This window comes from Nycticebus coucang, chromosome 3, assembly GCF_027406575.1.
Source record: "Nycticebus coucang isolate mNycCou1 chromosome 3, mNycCou1.pri, whole genome shotgun sequence".
NCBI classification, from domain to species: domain Eukaryota; kingdom Metazoa; phylum Chordata; class Mammalia; order Primates; family Lorisidae; genus Nycticebus; species Nycticebus coucang.
Window position 1 is genome coordinate 3,400,503 of NC_069782.1, and position 24,162 is coordinate 3,424,664.

Here is a 24,162-nt window from a genome sequence, read left to right on the forward strand (position 1 = left end):
GTTGGATGGAGAGCAGCCACCCAAGGAGCAGTGCAGAAGCCTTCCAGGCTGGCTGGGGCCACTTCTGGCCTCCCATGTCCCTGGTTTGCACCATCCACACTAATCCCGCTATGTTGCTGTGGTCCTTCATTTCTGACTCCAAGTTCAGCTCTCCATGAGACCGAGCTCCTAATGGGCATACCAGGTCTCCCTCACTACTTTCCCGGGTTTCACCCACCAGGCAGGGCCTGAAAGAAGTGGGTATGGTGGGGTGGTCCAATAGCTTGGGGAGAGATTGCCCACTGCCTCTTCCTCCCTTGGTTTGTCCTGGAGATGAGTCCCCAACACCCACTCCTGATATTCTTCTCCCTATATTGTGTCAGCACATAGTAGGTGTTCAGTGATTAATAACTTGGTGCTGTTACTGTAAACTATCTTCATTCCATCTCTCTCTTCTCTTGGCTTCCTCTTCTTTCATCATTGGCCTATCGCAGATTCATTTCTTCCTTCCCCCAGTAAAGTTCTACTTCATTTATTTATGTATTCATTTACCAACTTTCTCTGACAGCTACTCAGTGCCGGTCACTGTTGGGTGATATTGGGGACAGAGACTCTGTTCCTGACCTGAAAACACAGCAGGGGAGGTTGGTGCTATAACAAAGGAAGTTACCAAGGGCTGTGGGGCACAGAGGAGGCATCCTCACCAGCTTGCTGTGGGGACTGAAGGCTTAGAGGGTTCTAACCTTGGCAGGGTTGTCTTGCTTGGAACAAAAAGAGGGGAGAGAGGTCCCCCTTGGGATGTGTCCCTACCTCCTGGGTATAGATGGCACCTCTCTTGAAATCCTGTTGTAATTACCCATTTTCTTGACTTGCTGCCCACCCACCCCAAGTTCATGGAGAAGCCCATCTCTACAGAAGCCAGCCCCAGGCCTGGAGTATAGATACTGAAAGGTGTCTGTAAGAACTAGTCAAAAGGAACCATTTATTATTTTTGCATTTATATTTTTAAATTTATTTTTTTATTGACAAGTGATAACTATACTTATGGCGTACAATGTGATGTTTTGGTATGTGTACACATTGTAGAAAGATTATGTTACGGTAATTAAAATATCCATAACTCACAAACTTATTTGTGTGTGTGTGTGGTGATAAGGTTTAAAATATATTCTTTTTTTTTTTAATTTCAGAATGATGTGGGTATACGTGTTTTGTTTGTATACTTTGTTTTTATAGGGAACTGATTAATCTCAGGAATTTGCCTGAACTTGAGCAAACTTGGGGACCAAATAAATTTGGAGGCTTCCTCTCCCTCCCAGGAGACCTGTCCTCTCCCTACCCCAGTGAATCTCTAGCTAATTTCTTTCTTTTTTTTTTTTTTTGAGACAGAGTCTCAAGCTGTCGCCTTGAGTAGAGTGCCGTGGCGTCACAGATCACAGCAACCTTAAACTCTTGGACTTAATCGATTCTCTTGCCTCAGTCTCCCAAGTAGCTGGGACTACAGGTGCCCACCACATGCCCAGCTGTTTTTTTGTTGCAGTTATCATTGTTGTGTTAGCAGGCCAGGCCGGGTTTGAACCCACCAGCCTTGGTGTCTGTGGCCAGGGGCCCTACCCACTGAGCTACAGGCGCCACCCCTAGCTAATTTCTGAAGGAAAGAAACTTGCAAACACCTTTGCTCCGGGACCTCCCCTCACAGGAGGGCTGACAGCAGCAGCAGGAGTCAGCACATCCAGAAGGGACCTCAGGCAGGTTAACCGTGGGAAGGAGGAGATACAGGCAGCATTCAGAAGACTAGCTCAAATCTTGGTGCAACCACATGTCATGGTACTTTGGTTTTTGCCACAGCAGAGTGTCCCTGAGCTCTGTCCTCACACTCCAGAAATGTGCATACATTCATGTGCTTAATATCACAGTTGACCAAAGAATGCACCTGAAGCCGCGCATGGTGTGCAGTTTAAGCAGAGAAACAAGCCCAAAGTGGCACCACCAAAGCCCCGCAGGGAGGCTTGAAAACCCCCCTCAGGGACAGAAGGGTGTTCATCTGTAAGAAGGGCAGTAGGGGCAGTGGGTGGAGGCCAAAAACTTTTAAGACAGGGGCCTCCATTAGCTGTGACCCCAGGCAAGTCACTGTCAGCACCACCACCCCCACCCCCACCCCCACGTCAGAAAGATGGGACAACAGAACTTGTCTAGAATATAAGGAGAATTAAATGTGGGCTGCCGCTAGGGCTAGGTCTGCCCCACCCCTGCCCTGCATTCCAACCTTTGAACAACAAGGAAGTATCAGCATTTCCCTGGGGAAAAAGTTTGCAGGGTAAGTGGAAAGAATAGCATTGCCTCTGGCTCTGAATAGTTAAAATGCACATTGGCCTCTAACAAGGATCAAAAGATCCTGAATCATATTCTATTAACATGAATTTGTGCCCCCCTCTTCCTGTAAAACTGCTGGTTTTCAGGGCTTCCTGCTTACAGCTGGAGATCTCTATCAGCCCCACACACAGGCTCGATTGGAGCGAGGGAGGCACCTCTAAGGCTCACTGCTTGAGGTGGACAGCAGCCGCCTTGCGCATGAGCCGCTCAGTCAGGGGCGAGTGAGGCTTCAAGGCATCTCTCTCCATCAGAAGGCTCCTAAGGAAGCAGAGAGGTTCTGTTGCAGAATCTTCTAAAAGGACATGGGGCCTGGTGGTCCTATGCGGGGGGGATGGACAGGATGAGCCAAAACCGGAGTGGGAGGCCAGGCCAGGGCAGGGGAGGGGGAAGGGCAGAAAGTTAAGCCCTCCAGGGCAGCAGTGGCAGGAGGGGGACACCCAGATCAGCAAGCACTTTGACTTTGTCTTAAAGAATAAAACTAGAAACCCAGGGAAAGCCGTGGCTTGACAACTTAGACCTCAACCTACTGCAATGCTGGGGACAAGAGGGATGGGGGATCACAGGGTAGACAGGAAGCCATACCCAAGACTGGTCCAGGAAAAGCAAGTGGCAGAGCCGAAGGTGTGGGGAAGAAACCAGAGTGAAGAAACCAAGCACAGGAAGTTTGAGGTGAAGACCCTGTTCAAGTTGAAGCCCAGAGCCCAAGGTGATGGCATCGGGAGGTGGGGCCTCTGAGAGGTGAATGGTCATGAGGGTGGGGCCCTTGTAAATGGGATTAGTCACAGGGGTACTCAAACTTTTTAAACCGGGGGCCAGTTCACTGTCCCTCAGACCGCTGGAGGGCCAGACTATAGTTTAAAAAAAAAAAAAAACTATGAACAAATTCCTATGCATACTGCATGTATCTTATTTTGAAGTAAAAAAACAAAACGGGAACAAATACAATCACACTGCCGCATGTGGCCCCATTAGTGGCTTTATAGGAAGAAACAGAAGTAGCTCTCAGAGGAATAGTCCTGTGAGAAAGTGGCTGTCTATCTATAAGTGAGGCAGAGACCTAACCAGACCCTAAACCCTGCAGGCTGGGCCTGGGGTAGGAGCTGGCTGGTTCCCTTTGGTCAAGTTGAGCATGTTGACAAAGGACAACAAATTCCCCCACAGTCTCATCTCTTCACAACCTCAAAAGCAGGAACCACCTCAGCTGATGGAGCTGGGAGCCTCCAGGCACCTTGGAGGCCCCTAGGGAGACCCAGTGTGGGAGGCAGGTTGCTGGGAAGGGGGCTACGAGCTCACCGGGCCACGTTCTTATGGACGCTGGAGGTGCAGTTTAGGGCCGCGTGAATCAGTAACTGGTTGAAGACATCTCTCTGAAATGTCAGAGGAGCAAGTTAGGCTCCTGTAATGTGGGCGGAGGGATGGGAGCCCCCACCCATGTGAGGTGGTGGGGCTGGCTGGCCTGCCCTTCTACTGGGGAGGGACTATGAGAGAGAAGGACGCTGCCACATCATGGGCAACAACACCCTGGGAGAGACTTGGGGGCTGCTGGGCACACAGGCTCCCTGACCTGGGACCCCTGAGCTCTGGCTGATCACTACACTTGGGGTGGCCGCCTCACAGGAACATACAGGCTCCCTGACCTGGGACCCCTGAGCTCTGGCTGATCACTACACTTGGGGTGACTGCCTCACAGGAACATACAGGCTCCCTGACCTGGGACCCCTGAGCTCTGGCTGATCACTACACTTGGGGTGGCCGCCTCACAGGAACATACAGGCTCCCTGACCTGGGACCCCTGAGCTCTGGCTGATCACTACACTTGGGGAGGCCACCTCACCTGGGCATTGCTACCTCCAATCTGGACGATCCGGTAGCGGATGGGCAGCAGCAATTCCACCACACGGTCAAAGTTCCCATCCTCAGCCTCCACCAGGGCCTGGCAGAGGGGCAGCCCTACATCTCGAGCCAGAAAGTGCTGACAGTTCTCCCCCGGAGACCTGTCAACCCAAGAAAGTGTCCTTAGCAGCCTGCCCTGTCCCAGCATATCTGTGGGGCACAGGTGGTTTACTGCTCAGCAGGGGTAATGTGATGGAGGAGAAGCAGTCCAGTGAGTGGGGAGAACAGGGCTCCAACTCAGATCCAGGGCAGTTGGCCAATTACCAGCCACCTGTCCCTGAGAAGGTCCCTCATTTTCTGGCTTCATTGGGTCAGCTGTAAAGTGGGCGTAACAGCAATGACTACCCACTACTGTCAGGATTGTAGACAATAAGCCTGGTCCTGAGAGCCAAGGCCAGCAATGCCACCAGAAGCAAAAGGCTGTGACAGCCCGGTCTCCCAGGCCAGCCCTCACCAGTCCTCGGCAGGCACCATTCCTGATTTACAGATGAGGAAACTGAGGCTCAGAGCAGAGAACTGCCTTGTCCAGGATCTGCCTGTCAACTGTAGGTGTCGCTGGTTCCAGGATCCCCTTGTGCCCCCCCGCCCCCCAGGTCCCTGCGAGGTTGTCCTGCGATGCTGAGGCTGCTACACCCACTCTGGAGATGGAGAGGCAGCTCTGTGTCCTGGAGGAACCTACTACAGCCCTGTGGGCCACCGTGAGCCACATACCTGAGGGGCCCACACCTGGGAGGAGCCATCCATGCACCCCCAAAGGTGCTTTCACAGGTGAAGCCTCCACCCAAGCCCAGGCACTGAACAGGCCTCCACACAGCGCTGGCACCCTCACCCTCAGCCTAACAAGGGCTCCTCCCACATACTCGCTGGCGGCCCACAGGGTGGTCAACAGCTCCTGTGTGGTCTGGGGATCCCGTGCACCCAGGGATGCCATCAGAAAGTGCACATCGTTGAACAGCAGGATGTGGTCTCGACTGTGCTTCCGGGTCACGGTCAGGATGTCCTGCCACCGCTGGCCCACAGACACCCCTGAGGATGCAAGGAAAGAACACAGACCCCAGCATGAGTCTGGGGGGGGGGGTGTCCTGCCCATGGGCCTCCTGCCCTGTTTGGCCCCAGAGGCCCTGAGACTTGGTCTGGGGCAGAGGTGGGTGGTGAGCAGGGTTGGTGCCACGGCCTGTGGAGCTGGGTTTGCATTAAATTCAGGTTTGTTTAGTTATAAAAGTAATAGATGTGTAAGGTACAAAGCAAATTTTGTAAAAAAAAACTATCGGAGGTTATTAAACACAGTCTCAGCCTCTCTGACAAACCCCAAATGCAGTTTTTTTTTGTTTTGTTTTTGTTTTTTGAGATAGTCTCAAGCTGTCGCCCTGGGTAGAGTACCGGGACATGACAGCTCACAGCAACCTCCAACTCCTGGGCTTAAGCGATTCTCTTGCCTCAGCTTCCCAAGTAGCTGGGACTACGGGCACTCGCCACGATACCTGGCTGCTGTTGTTGTTGTTGTTGTTGTCATTGTTGTTTTAGCTGGCCTAGGCCAGGTTCAAACCCACCAGCCTCGGTGTATGTGGCTGGCGCCCTACCCACTGAGCTATGGGCACCATCCCCCAAATGCACTTTTTAAATTCTTCCTGTGGTAACCTTGAGTCTAGCACCTGGTACATCACAGGCACTGGGTGCGTCTGTTCAGTGAGCAGCTGCATCCCTCGCCCTTTACGTCTGGACGTCCCAAAGCTGACAGTGCCTGTACCTGCCCCACTTTTCCCATCCGTCCACCGACGACTCCACTACCGGATCCTTTCTCCACAACCAGCAGTGTTGCCCTTAATCCCTATTTCTCATCTGATAAGCCACACAAAGTCCAGTGTTCCCACCCTGCACAGTGAGGAGACTGTGGCTGCTTCTTCCCTGCCTGCCTTCAGCAGCCCCCCTGCCTCGAACCCGTCCTTTCCTCAGCTTCTGCTCACACCTGCCTTGGGCTCCAGGGTTCCAGGTGGTTTTCAAGCTCTCTCCTCTACAGGGAAAGGATTAACAGGGCCTCAGGGATAATGGACTCTGCCTTCCCCCAGGGCCCATGAGAGACACAAGCCTCCCATCAGCAGGGTTCTCCTTCCAGGGTTAGAAAATCCCCAGCCTCCTCCTGGACCTCCACACAGGTCCCTAACCTGCTTGCCAAACTTTCAGCCTCCTTGCTGCTCTCTGCGGCGCCAGCGTCAGCCTGCCCTGCCCACTGGTGGGCTTCCTGGATCCTACTACCTCTCAGCCGCCTCTTGCCCCATTGGAGCACGTGGAGTGTCCTCCGGGCACCAATCCTGAAACAGGCTGCTGACATGAGTCCTGGTGGCTTTGGACAGGCCGTCTTCTCCGCATGTAACATCCTTCCTCACCTCTGCCTGGCAAAGCCTACACATCCTTCTGTGGTTCACATTTCACCTCCACTAGGAAGCATTCCTGGAACCTTCCAGTAACAGCTTGCTGTGCCCTCCCTCGGATCCCCGAACTGCCCTGCCCAGGTCTGTATCCCACACTGCACTTCTGACCCAGTTGGCTGGAGCCCTCCACAGCCCCAGAGCTGTGGTTGCCCCGTCCAGCCTCCCTGCAGAGCACAACCAGGTTGAGAAACTGTCTGCAATGCCAGGGAGTTGAGAAACACTCAGCATCAAGACAGGTGGCCAGATGCCATCTGTGCCCCAGAGGCCTGGCAGGCAGGCCATGGGAATAGCAGTGCCACACTGGGTGCAGAGTCAGAGGTCTCCACACTGAGGAGTGGTGGGAACTGGGAGAAAGGGCAGTGGGACTGGCTGGGAGCACCACAATACCCAAGATGGCAGCCAGACAGCTGTCCAAGGCCTGCAGAGGGCCCAGGAGGAGCTCTCCCATGTGCTCTTGCCCAGCGCACAGCACCCTCCCCCTCCAGTGTGGCAGGAAGGAGACAGGCCTGGTGCGGGTGCCGAGAGGGGGCTACCTTCCATTTGGAGGCGATAGAGCATGGAACAGGCATCCACCACGTCCAACATCGCACCACTGGCCCGCAGGCTGGGGAGGATCTGGAAGACAAGGGCCGCCCAAGGCCAAACTCAGCAGTGGACCTGTACAGAGCAAGCCCTCAGCAAACAGAGCCACCACCATCATCTCCTCACCCCAACTATCAGGACTGTCACCCTTGCCCTGGGCTTGGGCTGCAGCAAACTCCAGAAAGGGCACCAGGGGGACTGAAGACAGACCCCCACTGCCCTGCATGTCCTTCCACCCCAGACCCTGCTGGCAGACTTGTCTGGCCCATTCAGGCTTCCAGATTCAGTTTGTTCAGCAGGTCACACAGTGCTATCACCCTTCCTATCTTAACTACGATACCTCAGCGCTGAGAAGACTAGTCAAGGGAACTTTACTGTGTGTTTTACTTACTTGGTGTTTACATCCCCCAAATCACAGGCATTTCTGTGGTCCCAGGTTTTATCATTAAGTCCTCACATAGGTGCTAGGAATTGATTCAGGCTTTTTTCCTCTCGAAAGCATACACAGGGGCTGGGCACGGTGGCTCACACCTGTAACCCTAGTACTTTGGGAGGCGGAGGCAGGAGGACTGCTTGAGATTAGGAATTCAAGACCAGCCTGGGCATTAGCAAGACACTGTCTCTATAAATAATTATAATAGAAAATTAGCTGGGCATCGTGGCAAGGACCTTTAGTCCTAACAATTTGGGAGGCTAAGACAAGAGGATCTCTGAACCTAGGAGTTGGATGCTACAGTGAGCTTTGATGACACCACTGCACTCCAGCCTGGGTGACAGAGTGAAATGCTGTCTCAAAAATAAAACACAAAAAAGAATATTTAACAGGCATGGAGACACTTAATTTTGTTATGTATATTTAATCAAAATAAGAAAACTTCCTTCTACAGAGAACTCAAATTAAGTGAAGGAAAGGAAAAATAAATTCCTTTGGGTAGATTACCTTGCCAAAGAGAGGCAATCTAAAAGGACTGGAAATAGCTGGGCATTGTGGCAGGCGCCTGTAGTCCCAGCTACTCGGGAGGCTGAGGCAAGAGAATCGCCTAAGCCCAGGAGTTGGAGGTTGCTGTGAGCTGTGTGACACCACGGCACTCTACCGTGGGTGATAAAATAAAAATAAATAAAATAAAAGGACTGGAGAGAAGTCTGCCACTGCAGAGGTGATTCCCTGGGATGTGTACACCCATGAGCACCTGCCAGGTGAACAGAGTCACCGGATGTCCCTGCCAAACGCCAGGCCACAGCAATGCTTAACCAAACCCAGGAGGTCAAACACAAGCAAGAAATATGTGCTTGTTCCAGCTGTCGTTTCTGCCTGGGGTCATCCTGATGAACTTGAGGATCTATTCATGACTATAAAGCTGTCCATGAGAGAAAAACACAATTAAATTCAAGGAGAGTGGGATGGAGGGATGTGGGAAGCTCCTGCTTAACGGGCACAATGTAGGGTCCGTGGCACCCTCCTGGAGAAGAGCTCAGCTACAACGTGGACTTTACCTTACAAATGCAAACAACATAACCTAATCACACGCACCCTTATATTAATCTGAAATTTAAAAAACAAAAAAACAAAAAATAGGACTATAAGGCAAACTGCTGCAGAAAACAAACAGGGTCCACAGGGACTTACATGGCTGTCATAAATGGTCAGCACGGCCTCGTATTCACCCTGGAAATAAAGTCCCCATGATTACCATCTGGAGAAGGCAAAATGTAATACAGAGAAATGAACTGAAAAATGGTCAGGCCAAGCCCCCTGAGTACCCAGGACATCAGGATGGGGGCAGGCGAACCCACTTCACCAGGCCTCTGTACTCCCTGCAGAAAGACAGTGGAGGTCTGCTGATGCCCAGGGGACAGCCTCTGAGAAAGCGTTATTCTTCCTATTAGAAGAGTTAATGTGAGTATTGCTTATATTAATTGCTATAAGTTTTAATGCATTTCCTTCTAGCGTTTTTTTTTTTTGAGACAGAGTTTCACTAGGTTGCCCTCAGTAGAGTGCTGTAGCATCACAGCTCACAGTATCCTCAAACTCTTGGGCTTAAGTGATTCTTTTGCCTCAGCCTCCCAAGTAGCTGGGACTACAGGTGCCTGCCACAATGCCTGGCTATTTTTTTTTTTTTTTGGTAGTTGCCATTGTTGTTTGGCAGGCCCGGGCTGGGTTTGAACCTGCCAGCCCTGGTATAGGTGGCTGGTGCCCCAGCCACTGAGCTACAGGCACCGAGCCTTTTTTTCTACATATATTTTCTCTACATTCAGCCAGGTTCACTGCTTTCTTGTAAACATTGTAAAGCCACATTCTTATGTCATGACAGGGTCCTATCTGGGGAACTATCTCTCTCTGGACATTTATGGAGCTTCCAGTTTTTCTCTGTGGTAAAGAACACAGCAAGAAGCTGGGTGCAGTGGCTCACACCTGTGATCCTAGCACTATGGGAGGCCAAGGAGGCGGGAGGATCCCTTAAGCTCAGGAGTTTGAAACCAGTCTAAGCAACAGCAAGACTCTGTCTCTTAAAAATAGAAAAATTAGGGTGGCGCCTGTGGCTCAGTGGGTAGGGCGCCGGTCCCATATGCCGGAGGTGGTGGGTTCAAACCCAGCCCCGGCCAAATTAAAAAAAAAAAAAAAAAAAAAAAAAATAGAAAAATTAGTGGGCGTGTGCAGGTGCCTGTAGCCCCAGTTACTTAGGAAGCCCAGGCAGAAGGATGGCTTGAGTCCAAGAGTTTGAGGTTGCTGTGAGCTAAGATGCTACGACATACCCAGGGTGATAGAGTGAGACTCTGTCTCAAAAAAATAAACAAAATAATAAAATAAAACAAAAAAAGAACACTGCAAGAGACACACTCATAAATGGAATCACTGGGTACAAGGCGTCCCGACCAGCTACTCTATGGATCCTGCCAGAGGCTCCTGCGGCTGACGCAGGTAACACGTGTGTGTGTGGGGGGGGGAGGGGGCTCAGCCGTCTGCTCCAGCAGGCACTCAGTCCAAAAGAGGCCCACAAATCATGCACAATAGATGTGATTTTAATCTGACAAAAAAAAAACCTGCCCAAAGTAGCTCAAGCCTAGAGGACCCTTTGAACATGCTGGCATGGCGTTGCGAGGGGTGCCCTCTCATGCACAGACATGAGACACTGCTCGGTGGGATGTGAGCAAAGAACTAGAGCTAGAAAAACAGCCCTTCCTCTGGACACCTTTACGGGGTAAGGTGGAGCAGCCAGGTGGTCACCTTACCTTTTCAATCAGATATAACGCCCAGTGCCAATAATTATGGCAAGCAAGCATGTCAGAGTCCTGAGAAAGAACAGGAGAATTAAAGGAAAATCTGGCATCCCCTGGGGAAAACACACAAGTCTTATTTCATAAGTGACACAGAATTCATCACGTGGCCTGTGTCAGCAGCCCCACGCTGCTTCATCTCCAATGGAGTGGCCCCTGCTATGTCTGAATTTACCCAGGAGGAAACCGAGGCGGAGGGAGGCAGATAACTCGTTCACCTAAGCTAGAGGGTAACAGTGCCAGGGCCAACACAGAGAGAGTTACTCCCAGCCTCATCTTCCTCCCACATGAGCTGGGAAAGGGATGACTGAGCCACTCCACGGGACGTCACAAGGCCCACGGAGCGTGTAGCAGCTCAGGGCACTTGGACCAGCACCAGCAGGTGTTGACAAGGCCCACAGAGTACAGGGAGCAGAGCTGGAATGGGAATGGTTTCATCGTCCACTCAGTGTGAGGCGGCCTGTGCTCCGAGCTGGATGCTGCTGGGATATTCGACACTTGGGAAACTGGGGTCCCTGGGCCCGGGTGCAGGTCTGGACAGGGCCTGGAGTCTGGCTGAGCTCCACCCTCTGCAGCCAAATATCTGAGGCAGGAGCAGGAGGAGGAAGATAGGGAGCTCTAGGCCGTGTCGTCCACACCCAGGGCCATCTAGCTGGGCCAGAGGCCGCCCGTGGCACCCAGGGGACAGATGAAGACATCAGAGGGTGACGGCTTGTTCTGAGATGAAGACAACCTCAGCCACCCACAATGGGCACTGATTTGGGGCCAAGGGCTCCATACTATCGCAACAGATGAGGAAACCAAGGCTCCCAGTGATCAAGTTCTTGCCCCAGGGTAGAGCCAAGCCTCAGGCACAGGTGTCTAAGGCCCCCACAGATCAGAGTTCCAGGGAGGAGTGTGATGCCTGCCAGTGCTGCGTCCAGCCAGGCCTCCTGGCAACCTGGGCAAGCTCTTGCCTGTCAGCTAGAGGGCACAGCCACACCAGCACCCCCAAGCCCAGACCTAGTGTTCCCTCCAGCAAGAACTAACAGTGTCTAGCTGGGGGCCGAGGGCAGGGCCACCCCTCTGTCTGGGGGTTGCTGGTACCCTCAGGGCCTTTCCAGTCTCACACAGCTGTGCCTAGGATCTCATGCTCTCAAATACCTGCTTTACCTAAGACTACTGGAGAGTGGTAATCTGCCTTCTTGTAAATTCTGTCTCTGGAAGGGAGCTGCCTGGAGGGGTGCCATTGCTGTGGGCCCCTCAGCTCCTGGTCTCACCGTGGCTTGCACACTCACACAGCTGGGTATCTGCCGGTGGTGCCAGGCCTTGGGAGAGACTTGCCACCTCAGCCATCAGTGCCCTAAGGAGCCCACCACGGCACGGAGAAGGACAGGGCAGCCACCCCGCCTGGACAGGTACCAGGCTGTGTGCCAGAGGCCAGCCCGGAAGACAGGCCTGCACAGAGGAAGAGGGTCCCCACAGAGATATGGGAGGGTCGGAAAGGTCCCAGGAGTGGGAAGAGTGAGGCCACAGTGTGGTCAGACCCCGGGAAAGGAACTGGCAGGGCACTAGGGGTCTAGATGGCCCCAGCACCCCTCCCCAACAGGGCCCTGACTGTGTGCCACTGCTGCAAGCTGTCACTGTGCCAGCCCTCCCACGGCCCCCTTCCCAGCTGCCCGCACCACACTGAGGCCACGCCATGGCAGCCTGCTGATCCAGCAACAGAAGAGGAGCATTGGGGCCTCGCAGGCCGCCTCCTCACCAGGTCCGGTCTCTCCAGCAATTTTCCCGCTCATTCCTTTTGCAGCCAAATACCTTAGGCCAGACCAACCCTAGAACTGCCTGTAAGACTCTGGGAGGCTGGGGAGCTATGGCATGACAGAAAAGCCTCCAAGATGAACCCAAGTTCTCCAAGAACCAAACCACACCTGTAACTCTTGTCCACACAGACTCAGTGTGACTCAAGGTTACACATAGACTTTTCCAGGGAGCTGATTCGTGGGCAAGGTCGCACCTTCCAGTGGTTCTCCGAGCGCTGCATGAACTCCACCCCATCCTTGATCTCTGCCTTCATCTCATGGACATGGGCGATGGTGTGCACCGACCATGCATCCGTGGGGTTAACAGATAAGGCCTATGCGGAGTTGGGGTGGAGAGGGGCCAGAAGGTCAGTCAGACAGCCTGGGCAGCCCTGCCTGTCGGAGGGGCAGGAAGGTCCTGAGCTGATGCAGGTGCAGCAAGCGTGGGGACAGGGCTCTAACCATTACCATCCCAATGACCAGTGCTGTTTCCCAGGTGCCCAGGGCACACCAGCTAGGGACACCAAGCACAGGACGCTACCATGGAGGGTCTCACTGCCCTTTTTATAGATGAGGAAACTGAGGCTCAGGGAGGCTAGGTGACACTTGCCCAGGGTCACACAGCTGGATGGCAACAGGGTCTTTCAAAGCCAGGGCTTGTCCCCTGACCCCACAGCCTGCCGTGTGCAGCTGAGTGGCATGCAACAGGTCATCCAACCTCTCTGGGCCTCAGTTTCCCCCTGGTGGTGGGGCCACTGATGCTGCCTCTCTCTTGGAGAAGTGGTCACTGTCCACATGAACACAGCGTGGACTGCCAAGGACTCCAGTGGGCGAGGCTGCCTCTTCCCTGCGCCACACAGGCCCTGACTACACATGCGGATTTCCGGGCTCACAAACAGCTGGCTCTGACACCACGGCTGTTAATGACAATAGCTGCTCAGTGACCCTTGAGTGTGACAATGACCAGTGAGGCTGGCAGGACCCATGGGATGACTCTTGCCTCTTAGCAGTTTCATTCTATGTATTTCTTCAGCTCATGTTTTCTGAGCGCCCACCCAGTGTCAGGCACTGAGCAGTCCACTGAGGCTCACAGAGGTCTCCCAGGCTGGTCCAGGTCCCCACACACCAAATCATGGATTCCCCTCAGCCCTGCTGTCTCAGTCTCCCCACACCCTTCACAGGAATTCAGCACCCTAAGTACCTCTGCCCTGGCCTGGCATCTACTGCAAGGTTGTGGCTACAGGTGGTCCCTACAGCCCTGCTCTCTGCAGGCCCTGCCCACTCCACACGGAGGCACGGAGGGAAAGAAGCCACGGGCACCCCCAGGCAGGGCCCCTGAGCACAGGACACTTGGCGAGACTAAGAGGCATAGTCTGAGTGGACTGGGCACTGGGGCCCTGAGAAGGGACCCTGCTAAGTGTATTGCCCTCACAGCTAGCAGAAGCAGATGTGAAGGGCTGCAGCTGTCACATCTCTGAGGGGCTGACCAACTTCCTCCCCTTCTTGGAGGCATCCCAGGCTTCCCTGGGAAAATCCAAACTGGTTTTCCATAGCTATTGGCCCCTGCCTGTCCTGCTCCAGCCCCGGCTCCTGACATCCTAGCCCACCTAGGTCCCCAAGCTCTATGGCATTCCAGGTCCCAACAACGCCTTTGCCTGTCGTTGCTCAGCTAGTGGTCTGGAGTTAATCCTGCCCCTTACTAGCAGACACATGGCCCACAAGTTGCCCCCTGACACCACCATAGTCAGGTCTTCTTGCCCTTATCTGTGGGGTACTAGTGTTGGGGTCAGAGAGTGGGTGGTGCAGGAGGGGGCACAGCAGGAGAAAAGGGCACAAAGGGGCGTGAGGGACCACCAATGCTTCTCGCTCCTTAGGAGGCTCCCTCTGGGGCACCTGCCATGTGTGGCTCACCACAGCTGGCCTTGTCCAGAGCTGCACCAACCATCCCGCCAGCCTTCAGGTCCCAGATGGATGCCCTCTAACAGGGGGCCCAGCAGCAGCCGACCTCTGGACGGCAGTGCCTGTCATCTGGGCCATGGAGCCAAGATCACCAAGAGGCCCTGGCTTCTGAGTCACAAGGAGCGAGAGGTCTCCCCAAGCCTTGACTCAGAGCTAATGCAAAGAAGTACTCACCCCTGAGGCTCACGTCTGGGCTCCGATTCTGTAATCAGAGCAGTGCTCGGGGTGTCTGTGGGCCCCATGGGCTTTCTCCTGAGGAGGGAGAACTGCAGGCTGACTAAGACAATTTCCGGGGCCAAGAGCCCCGGTGGGGACGCTGAGAGGCTGGGTTCTAGGCCAGGCAGCTTAAAGGACACCCATTGATCAGGGGGCAGGGTGACAATCTGGCTCTGCCATCTCTGAACTGTGTGGCTTTAGGAGAACTCTCCTTTTGGCCTCTGAGTCCCTTATCCAGACAACAAAGAGTCTAATGTCACACGGGCAGTGACATGTGGACACAAGCAAGCCCAGCGCAGGAGTATTATTTACCCCTGTGTGCATGACAGCCCCTCCCTGGGCCTCGGTTTCCACTCCTGCAACAAGAGAAGGAGGAGAGGGACTCCCAGAGATGCTGACAGCTCATGCCCTGACAGCCACAGCCACCACTTGGCCCAGGCATCATAATTGGCAGTCATTGCTCAAATCATCAAAGCGCAGGTGCTGTTAGAGCAACTAGAAATGTGAAGTTCAAGGAGGAAGAATCACCGTATATGTGCAGTTATGTTTCCCTGTCAACATCCCCAGCAGAGCTGGGGGAAGGCCTAGCCACCACTCCAGGCAGCACAGAGGGTGTGAGGTGACCTGAGCCTCACTGTCCTTATCTGCAGATGCAAAATCATGAGGACCCAGGAGGCACGGGTGAGTGACAGACACGCAGTCAGCCCCATGCAGGAGGCAGCTGGCCACGCCAACGGGAGCTCTCCCCAGTATCTCTAAGGAAATGAAGCCCAGGAAAGGGGGGCATCACCAGGGTCCCTGAAGGGTCAAGTACCTCGGGAAACGCCCACTTACCTCTTTGGCAAGTTTTTCTGCCTGATCGTAGAAGTTGGTTTCCATCAATCCAAAAGAGTAGATGCCTTTCACGTAGCTAAAATCGGAGAAAAATACCTCAAAATACAAAAAGATGAACTGCGTCCCATCAAGAGACACGCTAAAGTCCCAATTCTCAGTAGCTGCAAATGTGACCTTTTCTGCTTCGGGGTCTTTTTTTTCTTGAGATAGAGTCTCACTCTGTTGCCCTGGGTAGAATGCCATGGGGTTACAGCTCACAGCAATCTTAAACTTCTGGGTTTGAGCAATCCTCCTGGCTCAGCCTCCCCAGTAGCTGAGACTGGAGATGGATATACACTCTCTAACCCTGTGACAGGCTCTGTTTCTCAGCATCTCAAAGCTTCTGATTTGTGAGGGGCAAACTGAACTTCGCCATCCACACAATAGTTCCCAAACCTAGCAGTGATAGCAGGCCCACTCCTCAAGTAGCATCCCTCCTCCTAAGAATCAACACAGCATCTTTGCTGAGGATGACAAGGGTCGTTTCCCTCCTGTCTGCCTGGTGACACCCACCAGAGGCATGACCCAGGACCGCAACTCTGGAAGCCTTCATGACCCGAGGGCTGGCAGTGGCTCCTCCCTTGCTCCCCCAGCACTGAGCATGGCCCTCCGCCCAGCCTGGAGTGCTCAGTGGATGGCCAGACCCCTCCCCAGGCCCAGAGCTCCTGCAGGCCAGCCCTGTCCATCCAACTCACTCTCAGCCTAGGGCTAGCCCAGGATGGGCTATGTAAATGCATCTTCCATGCTCATCTGTAACCACTGGCACCTAAGTATCCCACCTGGACACAAGTGAAAGAGGTGTTCTTTCTTGTGGTGTTTTGGGGTTAAAGTAAAAACAAGATAGAACATGGTGTTTCTTTCTTTCTTTTTTTTTTTTTTTTTTGAGACAGAGTCTCACTTTGTCACCCTGGTAGAGCACCAGTGGTGTTATAGCTCACAGCAACCTCAAACTCCTGAGCTCAAGTGATCCACCTGCCTTGGCCTCCCAGAGTGCTGCGATTCCAGGCATGAGCCACGGCGTTTCTATTTGAGATTAAGATATTACCTTTATTACTGTTATTCATTGAAGCAGTATTCTAGAGCAGTGGCTTCCAGATTTATCCTTTTTAAAAAGCATTTATTAAGTGCTTACTGGGGTCCTTTAACCCTCAACATTTATTGAATGCTTACTGTGTGTAAGGTACTATTAGGCTCTTGTGATAGTTAATTTTATGCATCAATTTAGCTGGGCCATCAAATCCTGTTGATTGGTCAAACACCAGTCTAGTTACCTCTGCAGAGGTAACTTTTTAGTGCAATTTACATTTAAATCAGTAGACTTTGAATAAAGCAGATGACCTCCATGTGTGGGTGGACCTCATCTAATCAGGTGAAAGCTCTAAGAGAAAAGACCGACGTCCCCAGAAGAAGGACTTCTGTCTGAGGCTGTCCTCAGACCCAGGACTGTATCCCTGACTGCTGCAGATACTCCCAGCCTGCCACCCTGCCCTCCAGACTTTGAACTTGTCAACCCCAACAATCACATGAACAATTCCTTAAAATAAATCTCTCCATCTCTCTGTCTCGGAGAGACACACACACCACTGCCTGTTTCTTAGAAACCCTAACTACTGCAGCTCTGCAATCAACAAGACATCTGAACCTCATAACTAGCCTGTGATTAAGACACAGTACAGTCCCTCACCCGGGGTGGTCACTGGGGCTGTGCAGACATTCAGGCTTCCCTCACTTCCCAAGCACAGGGTAGAACTGCACTTCCTGGTCTCCTGTGGGGAGTCAGGTCATGTGGTCAGTTCTGGCCAAAGACCCGGGAGTGGCAGGTTATTCCTTTCACTCTGAGCCCTTAATTGCCATTGTGAGCCCCTCAGAAGAGCTCACTTTTCCCTCTGAGCAGCTGGTACCTCCAGAGGGCAGTTGCTTCATCAGCCAGGATCCTGGAGGGGGACAGGACATGGGTGCAGATCCCTCGGCCCTCCTAAGACGGACATATAGGATGGGTGGGAAATAAGCCTTCACTGTAATAGCTTTGGAGATCTAGGGACTAACACTTACTGGTATTATGTCACCCACAGGTGGATGAAGACAAAATGAGGAGAATGAAGCCTTTGAACTTTAAGGAACTAGGAGGTCTGTTGCCAAAAGAACTGCCACGTTTTCAGGGCAGGAGAAAGAGATTAAGAAATAGAAATTATGTGATTTTCAACTGGCACATACCTGCTAAGAGGGATGTCAGGTGTCCAGAAGGGGTAAATTCGAGCAACAGAATCTCGCATCTGTTCCTGGTAGCCCAAGTAAAAGTAGGTATCATGGGAAAATTTCAGGGCCAGCATGTCTGTTGGGTGGTCCCGGAGAATCTGTTCCCATAGTTCACAGGCTTTCGGGAAGTTCCTGGAAGCCAGGAGAGATTTGTTAGCAACACTGAACACACGTCCACTCCTGTAAAAGGCGTCGTTTCTCCCTCACATCATGGTCTACGCTGAACTGGTTTAAATAAGAAAATCTGTGTCTATGTTAGATTATAGCTCAGAAAATTGAAAAACAGTGGGAAATGTTACTCTGTAGTCCAGGTTTAAAAGTACTGGTGTAACAAATTCCACTGGAGTCTGTGAGCAGGAAGTCTCCGGGTGGAATTCCACACCTGAGCTGACTTCCCAGGAAGACCCTGGCAGGACTTTGTCAATTCAGGGTTTGGAACCCTTGAGCCCTCAGGTGACCTAGCTGTGTGGGGCATCTCACCTGCCTGAGTCGGCCCAAGGGCTGCCCTGGAGAGCACAGGGACCACCAAGGACCCAAAGCAGGGACAGTCTGAGGCAGCGTGAGGCAAGTGGCGTGTAGAGAGAATGTTTAAAGTCTCTCTTCTGGCTATTTCTGTAATGTGGCCCTATTATTCTCATAATGAATTAATATGCAATTTATTGAAGGAAACAAAATAAGTTCCTTTGAACACCAAGCTCAGGACTCTAACCAACCACTTCCTCATACAGCATTCAACTGCAATTTCCGATCAGATCATCTCACCAGGGAGGGCCAGAACCACTCCTGGGCCACCCCCTCCTCAAGGGTCCTGGGAAAGGGGGACCCTGACACTCCCAAGCACAGCCTCAGAGGGCCAGAATCACTCCTGGGCCACCCCCTCCTCAAGGGTCCTGGGAAAGGGGGACCCTGACACTCCAAGCACAGCCTCAGAGGGCCAGCCCTAGCCCCAGGGGCCTCACCCCTTGGCAAACATCTCTACTGCAGACACATGCAGCTGCTCTCGCCGCGTTAGCGGCTGGGTTGTTGAAATCTTCACCATGGTCTTCACATCCAGGTTCAGCTCTTCGTCCAGCCTCACAGAGCTGCCGGTGCCAATCAGCCTGAGGCCGTTAGAGAGGACGTGGCCCATTGCTGTCAAAAGGTTGGAAAGCAGTAGGTGGCATGACACGGTGAGGGGCTGTCTGCAGCTCGTCAGTTATCCTGTCACCACAACCAGCACACAGCCTCTGGAGGGGCACTCAAGGGCTGCTGCTCAGGGAGCTGTCTGCAGCGGTAGCCCCCAGAGCACAAAGTCACAATCCTGTCTGGACTGCTCTTGCATGTGGAGAGTTGGGGAGGGGATGTGCGTATGGCCCTTGAAGCAGCCTTGCTGGCCGGTATATAGACCCCAAAGTCCTACCTGGGCTTCCTACCCCTAAACTGGAAAGAGACAGGGTATCTGTAGGTGTTTAAAACTCAGTCACAGCCCAGGCCTGAGACTTGGGGCCTAATCATAGTGGTAAGACCACCCACCTGGGCCCTGCTTCTGACCTGGGGCTTGAGGTCAGTCAGAGTGCCTGAGCCAGCCCTGGCTACTGCTTCCCCTCAGTTGGGCTCAGCTTGCCTGGTTCTTCCCAGTTGCTGCCCCATTCTGTCCTTGCCAGAGTAGCTTGAGCTCCCTGCCTTCAGTATGGCTGCAGCAAGGTGAGAAGGGGGGATCCTGCAGCCCTGATGAAAGGACTGTCCTCCTGTCAGTCCTTCTCTGAGACCTGGACCCTTGACCCATACTGAGGTCACCCACCCACTCCAAGCTCCAGAATGCACTGTGCTGACCTCCCCATGCTGCCCCATGCAGAGCTTGGCCAGATGCCACACCATTCATCAGTCCTCACCCCATCCCAGCCACTCACCTGTCCCCTGATCAAGGCTACAGTAGCCATCTCTTGTGATCCTGGGGCTTTAGATTTATACAGGCTTGTTTAATCTCAGTCCCTCAACTACCAGCAAGGTGGCTTTGGCAATGTGTCTTACTGTCCCTGAACTATAGTTTCCTCATCCAAAAAATGGAATCATTGTCTTCCTTGCAGAACTGATAGCAATTACAGCAAATTGAAAAATGCCTTTGATTAGAACCTGGCATCTTTATGGGAGCAGCTGTTATTCCAAACCTGATGGCACTGTCTCCTTCCCTCCCTCCATACAAATGCCAGCCTGGTCACTGCCATCCCACAAGCCTTCCCCAACCCAACTGAGTCCCTGTATTCAGGGGATGAGACGGGCTGGAACCATGACACTGGGCTCCTCCCTCAGGGAAAATGTTACTCACCAAAGGTTGGATCTGCAGCTTTGAGCTTTGCCAGGCAGCCCTCAATTCCCCCGAGACTCTTGTCATTGGTCCATTTTACATACTGAAATAGAAAAGGCAAAACAAAGTCATCCTTGTGGTGTCCTTGGATCACATTAATGAAGGCATGTATCTAAATCCAGGCTTTTTTTTTTTTTCTTTCTAGAACATCGTTTTCTGGACTCCAACCTGAAGGAAGCACAACTTAGTTCATCTCATATGACGGGATTAAATACATTGAACTCGAGGCCCACTTTGTAGGGCTGGTGATGTTACCATTTCCAAAAAGAGAAACATCAAAAGGAAGGCTCTTCCTGGCAAATGACCTGCCACCTGCCAGCCTCTTCAGCCTTAAGAGGGCCCTTGAAGTTGGGCATCAGAATAGGAACACTTCTGCTTCGTAATCATGCCTTTTAAAAATAACCACTGCAGGGCGGCACCTGTGGCTCAGTGAGAAGGGCACCGGCCCCATATACCGAGTGTGGCATGTTCAAACCCAGCCCCTGCCAAACTGCAACAACAAAAAAAATAGCCGGGCGTTGTGGCGGGTGCCTGTAGTCCCAGCTACTCAGGAGGTTGAGGCAAGAGAATCGCCTAAGCCCAGGAGTTGGAGGCTGCTGTGAGCTGTGATGCTACAGCACTCTACTGAGGGCCATAAAGTGAGACTCTGTCTCTAACACAAAAATAAAAAAATAAAATAAAATGTGTACTTTCAGTGTCTAACCTACATGCATTTTAACAAGAACCAGGAGAGCTGGCACAGAAATTCACAAAGAACCCAAGTTCAAATGCAGGATGGCACAGAGACACCAATTTGTGCGTACAGGACAGAAAACCCACAGGCTGGGAGGATGAGACCCGCTGAATTAGGGGACTCAGCCTGTAACAAATAGAGAACTCTACAGAGGGCAGTGAGGTCCAGGAGGGGCCAGTGGCCCAGCATTAAACAGAATAGGCAAAGAGCTCAAGTGCACACCGTGGAGTCCCTGGCAAGGAGAGACTGGGGACAGAAGCACGGGTGACACGGCTAATGGAGTGTCTGTGGGGAGCCAGCTCCCACACAATGCTCCATAGTGATGAGGGAATGGAGAAAATGAAGACAACAGAAATAGAGTAGAATTTCTAGAGTGGGTTTGGGGGCCAACAGCCTTTATTGGAGAGACAGCAATAGCCCCCAACTCCAGATGCACTCAGTTTTTATAGGTGTTTGCAACAACAATATACATCCTCCTCGCAGTTTCTCATGCCCTAATTCTCCATTACCTGCCCGATTACCCTTTAGCTATTTTCATTACTTTATTTCTTTAAAAGATTTATCAATCACTAACAGGATTACAGAAAACAAAAGAAAAAGGGAACCTGGACTTTGAAGCTACCTGCAGCCCAGTTAATCCTCTGAGTTCCTGTGGGGCGGATTAGTTGACGCCCTACTCATATCAGGAGCCTGGGAGGAAAAAGCTGAATCCTCTTACCTCACACCCACAAGAACTAGTTTTTCTTGCTCAATGAGTCAACTGCACTGTGCTTCCTAGTTAATCTTAAAATGGCTTCCCAAGCCCTTTTAGGCCCCAGCCAGGCCCTTGTGGATCTTTTTCCTGGGGTCCCTTCTGCCTTCAGCCAGGCCCTTGCAGGCCTTTTTCCTGAAATCCTTTGGTGTTCATGCTAAGCCGTCTCATGAAGCCCCCAGTATAGTTATGTTCTTTGTGGAGGTTCATGTCCTCACCCATTATCTGCATACCTGACTCTGATCACAAAACTTTCTACAGTCATTGCATTATTATAACAATCTAACTCTTCTCCCGTAATCCTAACTTCCCTAATGTTCACCTGCAAATATCCTGTCTTCCTGTTCAGCTTGTTGCTTCTAGGAGCTTCCTTGGTCCTCACCAACCTTCCTTGGTTACAGGGATGGAGTCCATATGTAGCAGCAAACTGCTCCTGATAAAGCCCAGCTTTAGTTTTCCATCAGTATATTCAGAACTTGGTGCATCCTGGTTCTCTAACTCACTAGCAAACCTTAAACTCAAATTGGTTCAATGGTCTGGGTCTCAGTTTCCCCACCTGTCAAACAAACCAATTGGACCTTACTTCTGAGAGCCCTACTAGTTCTAAAACTATAGATGCCTCCATTGATGCAAAAATGACGATATGCCAGGTCTTGGACAGCCCTGGGTGAGAGCGGCATGTTCACAGATTAGCCCAGGACAAGATCCCATGCCTTAAAAGGCAGAGCCCCACATAAAACCCTCAGCAGGCCATAAAGGAACACCCGTGGAGGCTCAGCACAAAACCACCCCCCTCAAGGGGCCCCCAGCTCTCTCCCCACCACTCAGGGACCTGGGGAAGGAGGGCAAGTCAGGGACCCTCTTGGCCACACTGTGGCCAAAAGAGGTGGTTTCACCTGTTCTCATGTCCTCAGTACAAAGTATATAGATTTTACTGCCATCTCTCGCTAAAGTCACAGTGCAATTTGAAAAGCATTTACCAATTAAAAAACCCTCCCCATAGACCTTCCCAGGAGTGCCGCCACTCAGCTCAGCAGGCATACCTGGGTCAGGGTGGCATCAAACAGCTTGGAGGCCTCGTTGCTCGGGGTAGAGAGTGGGAGCCCAGCATCCTTCCATGCCTGCGACACAACCAGAAGGCAATACAGGGTCTTATCCAAACCCACACACGTGAGCCCCAGCACACTCCCGGATTGCCCCACATCTAGCAACAATTTATTTAAACACAGGCTTCTGTAGGATGTGGCCTTGCAGGGCACTCTCCAACTTCACAGGGTAGTGCAGAGAGAACGCTGAGCTCAGATCTCTACCCAAATCCCAGGAGCCTCCAAACTGCTGTATACCCCAAGGCATGATCCCCCCCACCCTTAACCCCGAAAGGCTGAATGAGATGACTGTGTAAATGAGAGTCCCAAGGCAGGTGAGGGAGCTCCACTTGGCTGGCAAGGTGCACACTCCCTGTCAACCGCCAGAACAGTTCATCTCATCTCTCCACTGTAGAGGGCATTCTGACCTCCAAGTGCCACCATGTCAGATTTGTTTACTGTGATTGCTGCCCTTGGCCTCCTGCCACCGGACCCCTGTGGGCAGAGGAAATGTCCTTCAATCCTAGCCAGCACAGTGGGCCACCTTCTGAGATTTGGTATTGGGTAGCTGTGGACATGCCGCCCGGCCCCTCTGACCTCCGTCTTCCTCGTCTGCAAAATGGGCTCAGACTCTGCCTTGGGTGGGTTCGAAGGAGACCTTCACTTTAACCCTGCGGGCCATGCCGTCGAGTGGACTACTTTTTTAGGAGGTCCTGGGGGCTCCCTGGAACCTAAAGGGGCACTGCTTCTTTCCTTTTGGTGGGGACCCCACAAGAGGGTCCTCCGGTGCCTTCTATATGCTGCCCGGAAGTGCCTGTGCGCCCAGGGCCGACACCCGCGCCCTGTGCTCCAGCCAGGTCCACCGCAGTCCGCCGAGCCGCTGCCCCCCGCATCCCCCGGCTGACCCCTAAGGTTGCCCGCAGGCCCTACCAGGCCGGGGGCGCCCTCGGCTTACCTGGCAGTCGCGCAGCTGCGCGGGGGTGGCCATGGTGGGCGGGGTCGAGGTCCGGAGGGCCTGGACTCCGGGGGCGGCCACCGCCTTCCGGGGTGGAGCACGCAGGGGCGGGGCAGGGGGGCGGCGCTCTCCCTCTCGCTCACTGGTGGGTGTCTGACAGACCTGCCCCGGCCCGGGGACCTGGGCCCGCCCCCGAGGTCCCGCCGAGCCACTCAGCGGGCGCCGCAGCGCATCCGCCCAGTGCGGGTGCTAGGAGGGGTGTCCACCGGCTCCCCCAGGCTCGAAGGGGGCACTGTGGTGCGAGCCTGCCTCCCCATCCCAGCGGGAGCCTGGGGCGGGAAAGCCAGGGCGCCAGCCGCGAGATGCGCGTCCAGTGGTCCAGCCCCGTCCTGCCTCCCTCCCTCCTGTGCCCGCTAAGGCCTCCTCCCTGCCGGGGACCCAACGCGGGAGGGGGCTGTAGAGTCCCTTTGGGGGCAGGAGAGCCCTGGGACTGCGGTTATTTTCAAGTTCTATGTAGTCCGCGCGTCCACACCACACATTAATATCATTTGGGGCCACCACTGTCCTGGGCAACGCAGTGCGGATACAGCTCCTCTGTCCCGCAGCATCAGACCACACCGAACTCGCCCACCAGCCAGGAACCTGCTCCACCCAGTGGGCGCTCACCTCGTTTAATC

At 53.1% G+C, this 24,162-nt stretch overlaps 1 protein-coding gene across 3 annotated transcripts; it reads right to left on the minus strand.

Annotated features, from left to right (window-relative positions):
• Positions 1 to 782: 782 nt before the first annotated feature.
• Positions 783 to 24,011, minus strand: TTC38 (tetratricopeptide repeat domain 38). Of its 3 annotated transcripts, none has more exons than XM_053584876.1 (14): positions 23,486 to 24,011; positions 22,489 to 22,566; positions 19,923 to 20,004; positions 18,577 to 18,748; positions 17,576 to 17,749; positions 15,323 to 15,398; positions 12,529 to 12,648; positions 10,488 to 10,547; positions 8,884 to 8,922; positions 7,208 to 7,289; positions 5,106 to 5,271; positions 4,187 to 4,346; positions 3,646 to 3,719; positions 783 to 2,670 (listed from the first exon to the last, which is right to left on the minus strand). In XM_053584876.1, exons 1-14 carry the CDS (start codon positions 23,516 to 23,518, stop codon positions 2,517 to 2,519), a joined length of 1,470 nt encoding a protein of 489 aa, XP_053440851.1. In that variant the 5' UTR covers positions 23,519 to 24,011; the 3' UTR covers positions 783 to 2,516. The 3 variants fall into 3 exon arrangements, with proteins under 3 accessions (XP_053440851.1, XP_053440853.1, XP_053440852.1); XM_053584878.1 differs by lacking the exon at positions 23,486 to 24,011 and adding an exon at positions 22,959 to 23,458 and having other exon boundaries at positions 784 to 2,670; XM_053584877.1 differs by having other exon boundaries at positions 786 to 2,610; positions 23,486 to 24,003.
• Positions 24,012 to 24,162: the final 151 nt, after the last annotated feature.

What these genes read in the sequence shown, in the direction of transcription:
- TTC38 (XM_053584876.1), bottom strand. Translation starts at nt 23,518, where the DNA reads ATGGCCACCCCCGCGCAGCTGCGCGACTGCCAG. An exon ending in CAGAAAAACTTGCCAAAGAG is followed by an intron (nt 12,649 to 15,322) that starts GTAAGTGGGCGT and finishes AACTCCGCATAG; the next exon opens with GCCTTATCTGTTAACCCCAC. An exon ending in GTCCATAAGAACGTGGCCCG is followed by an intron (nt 2,671 to 3,645) that starts GTGAGCTCGTAG and finishes CCCCCCGCATAG; the next exon opens with GACCACCAGGCCCCATGTCC.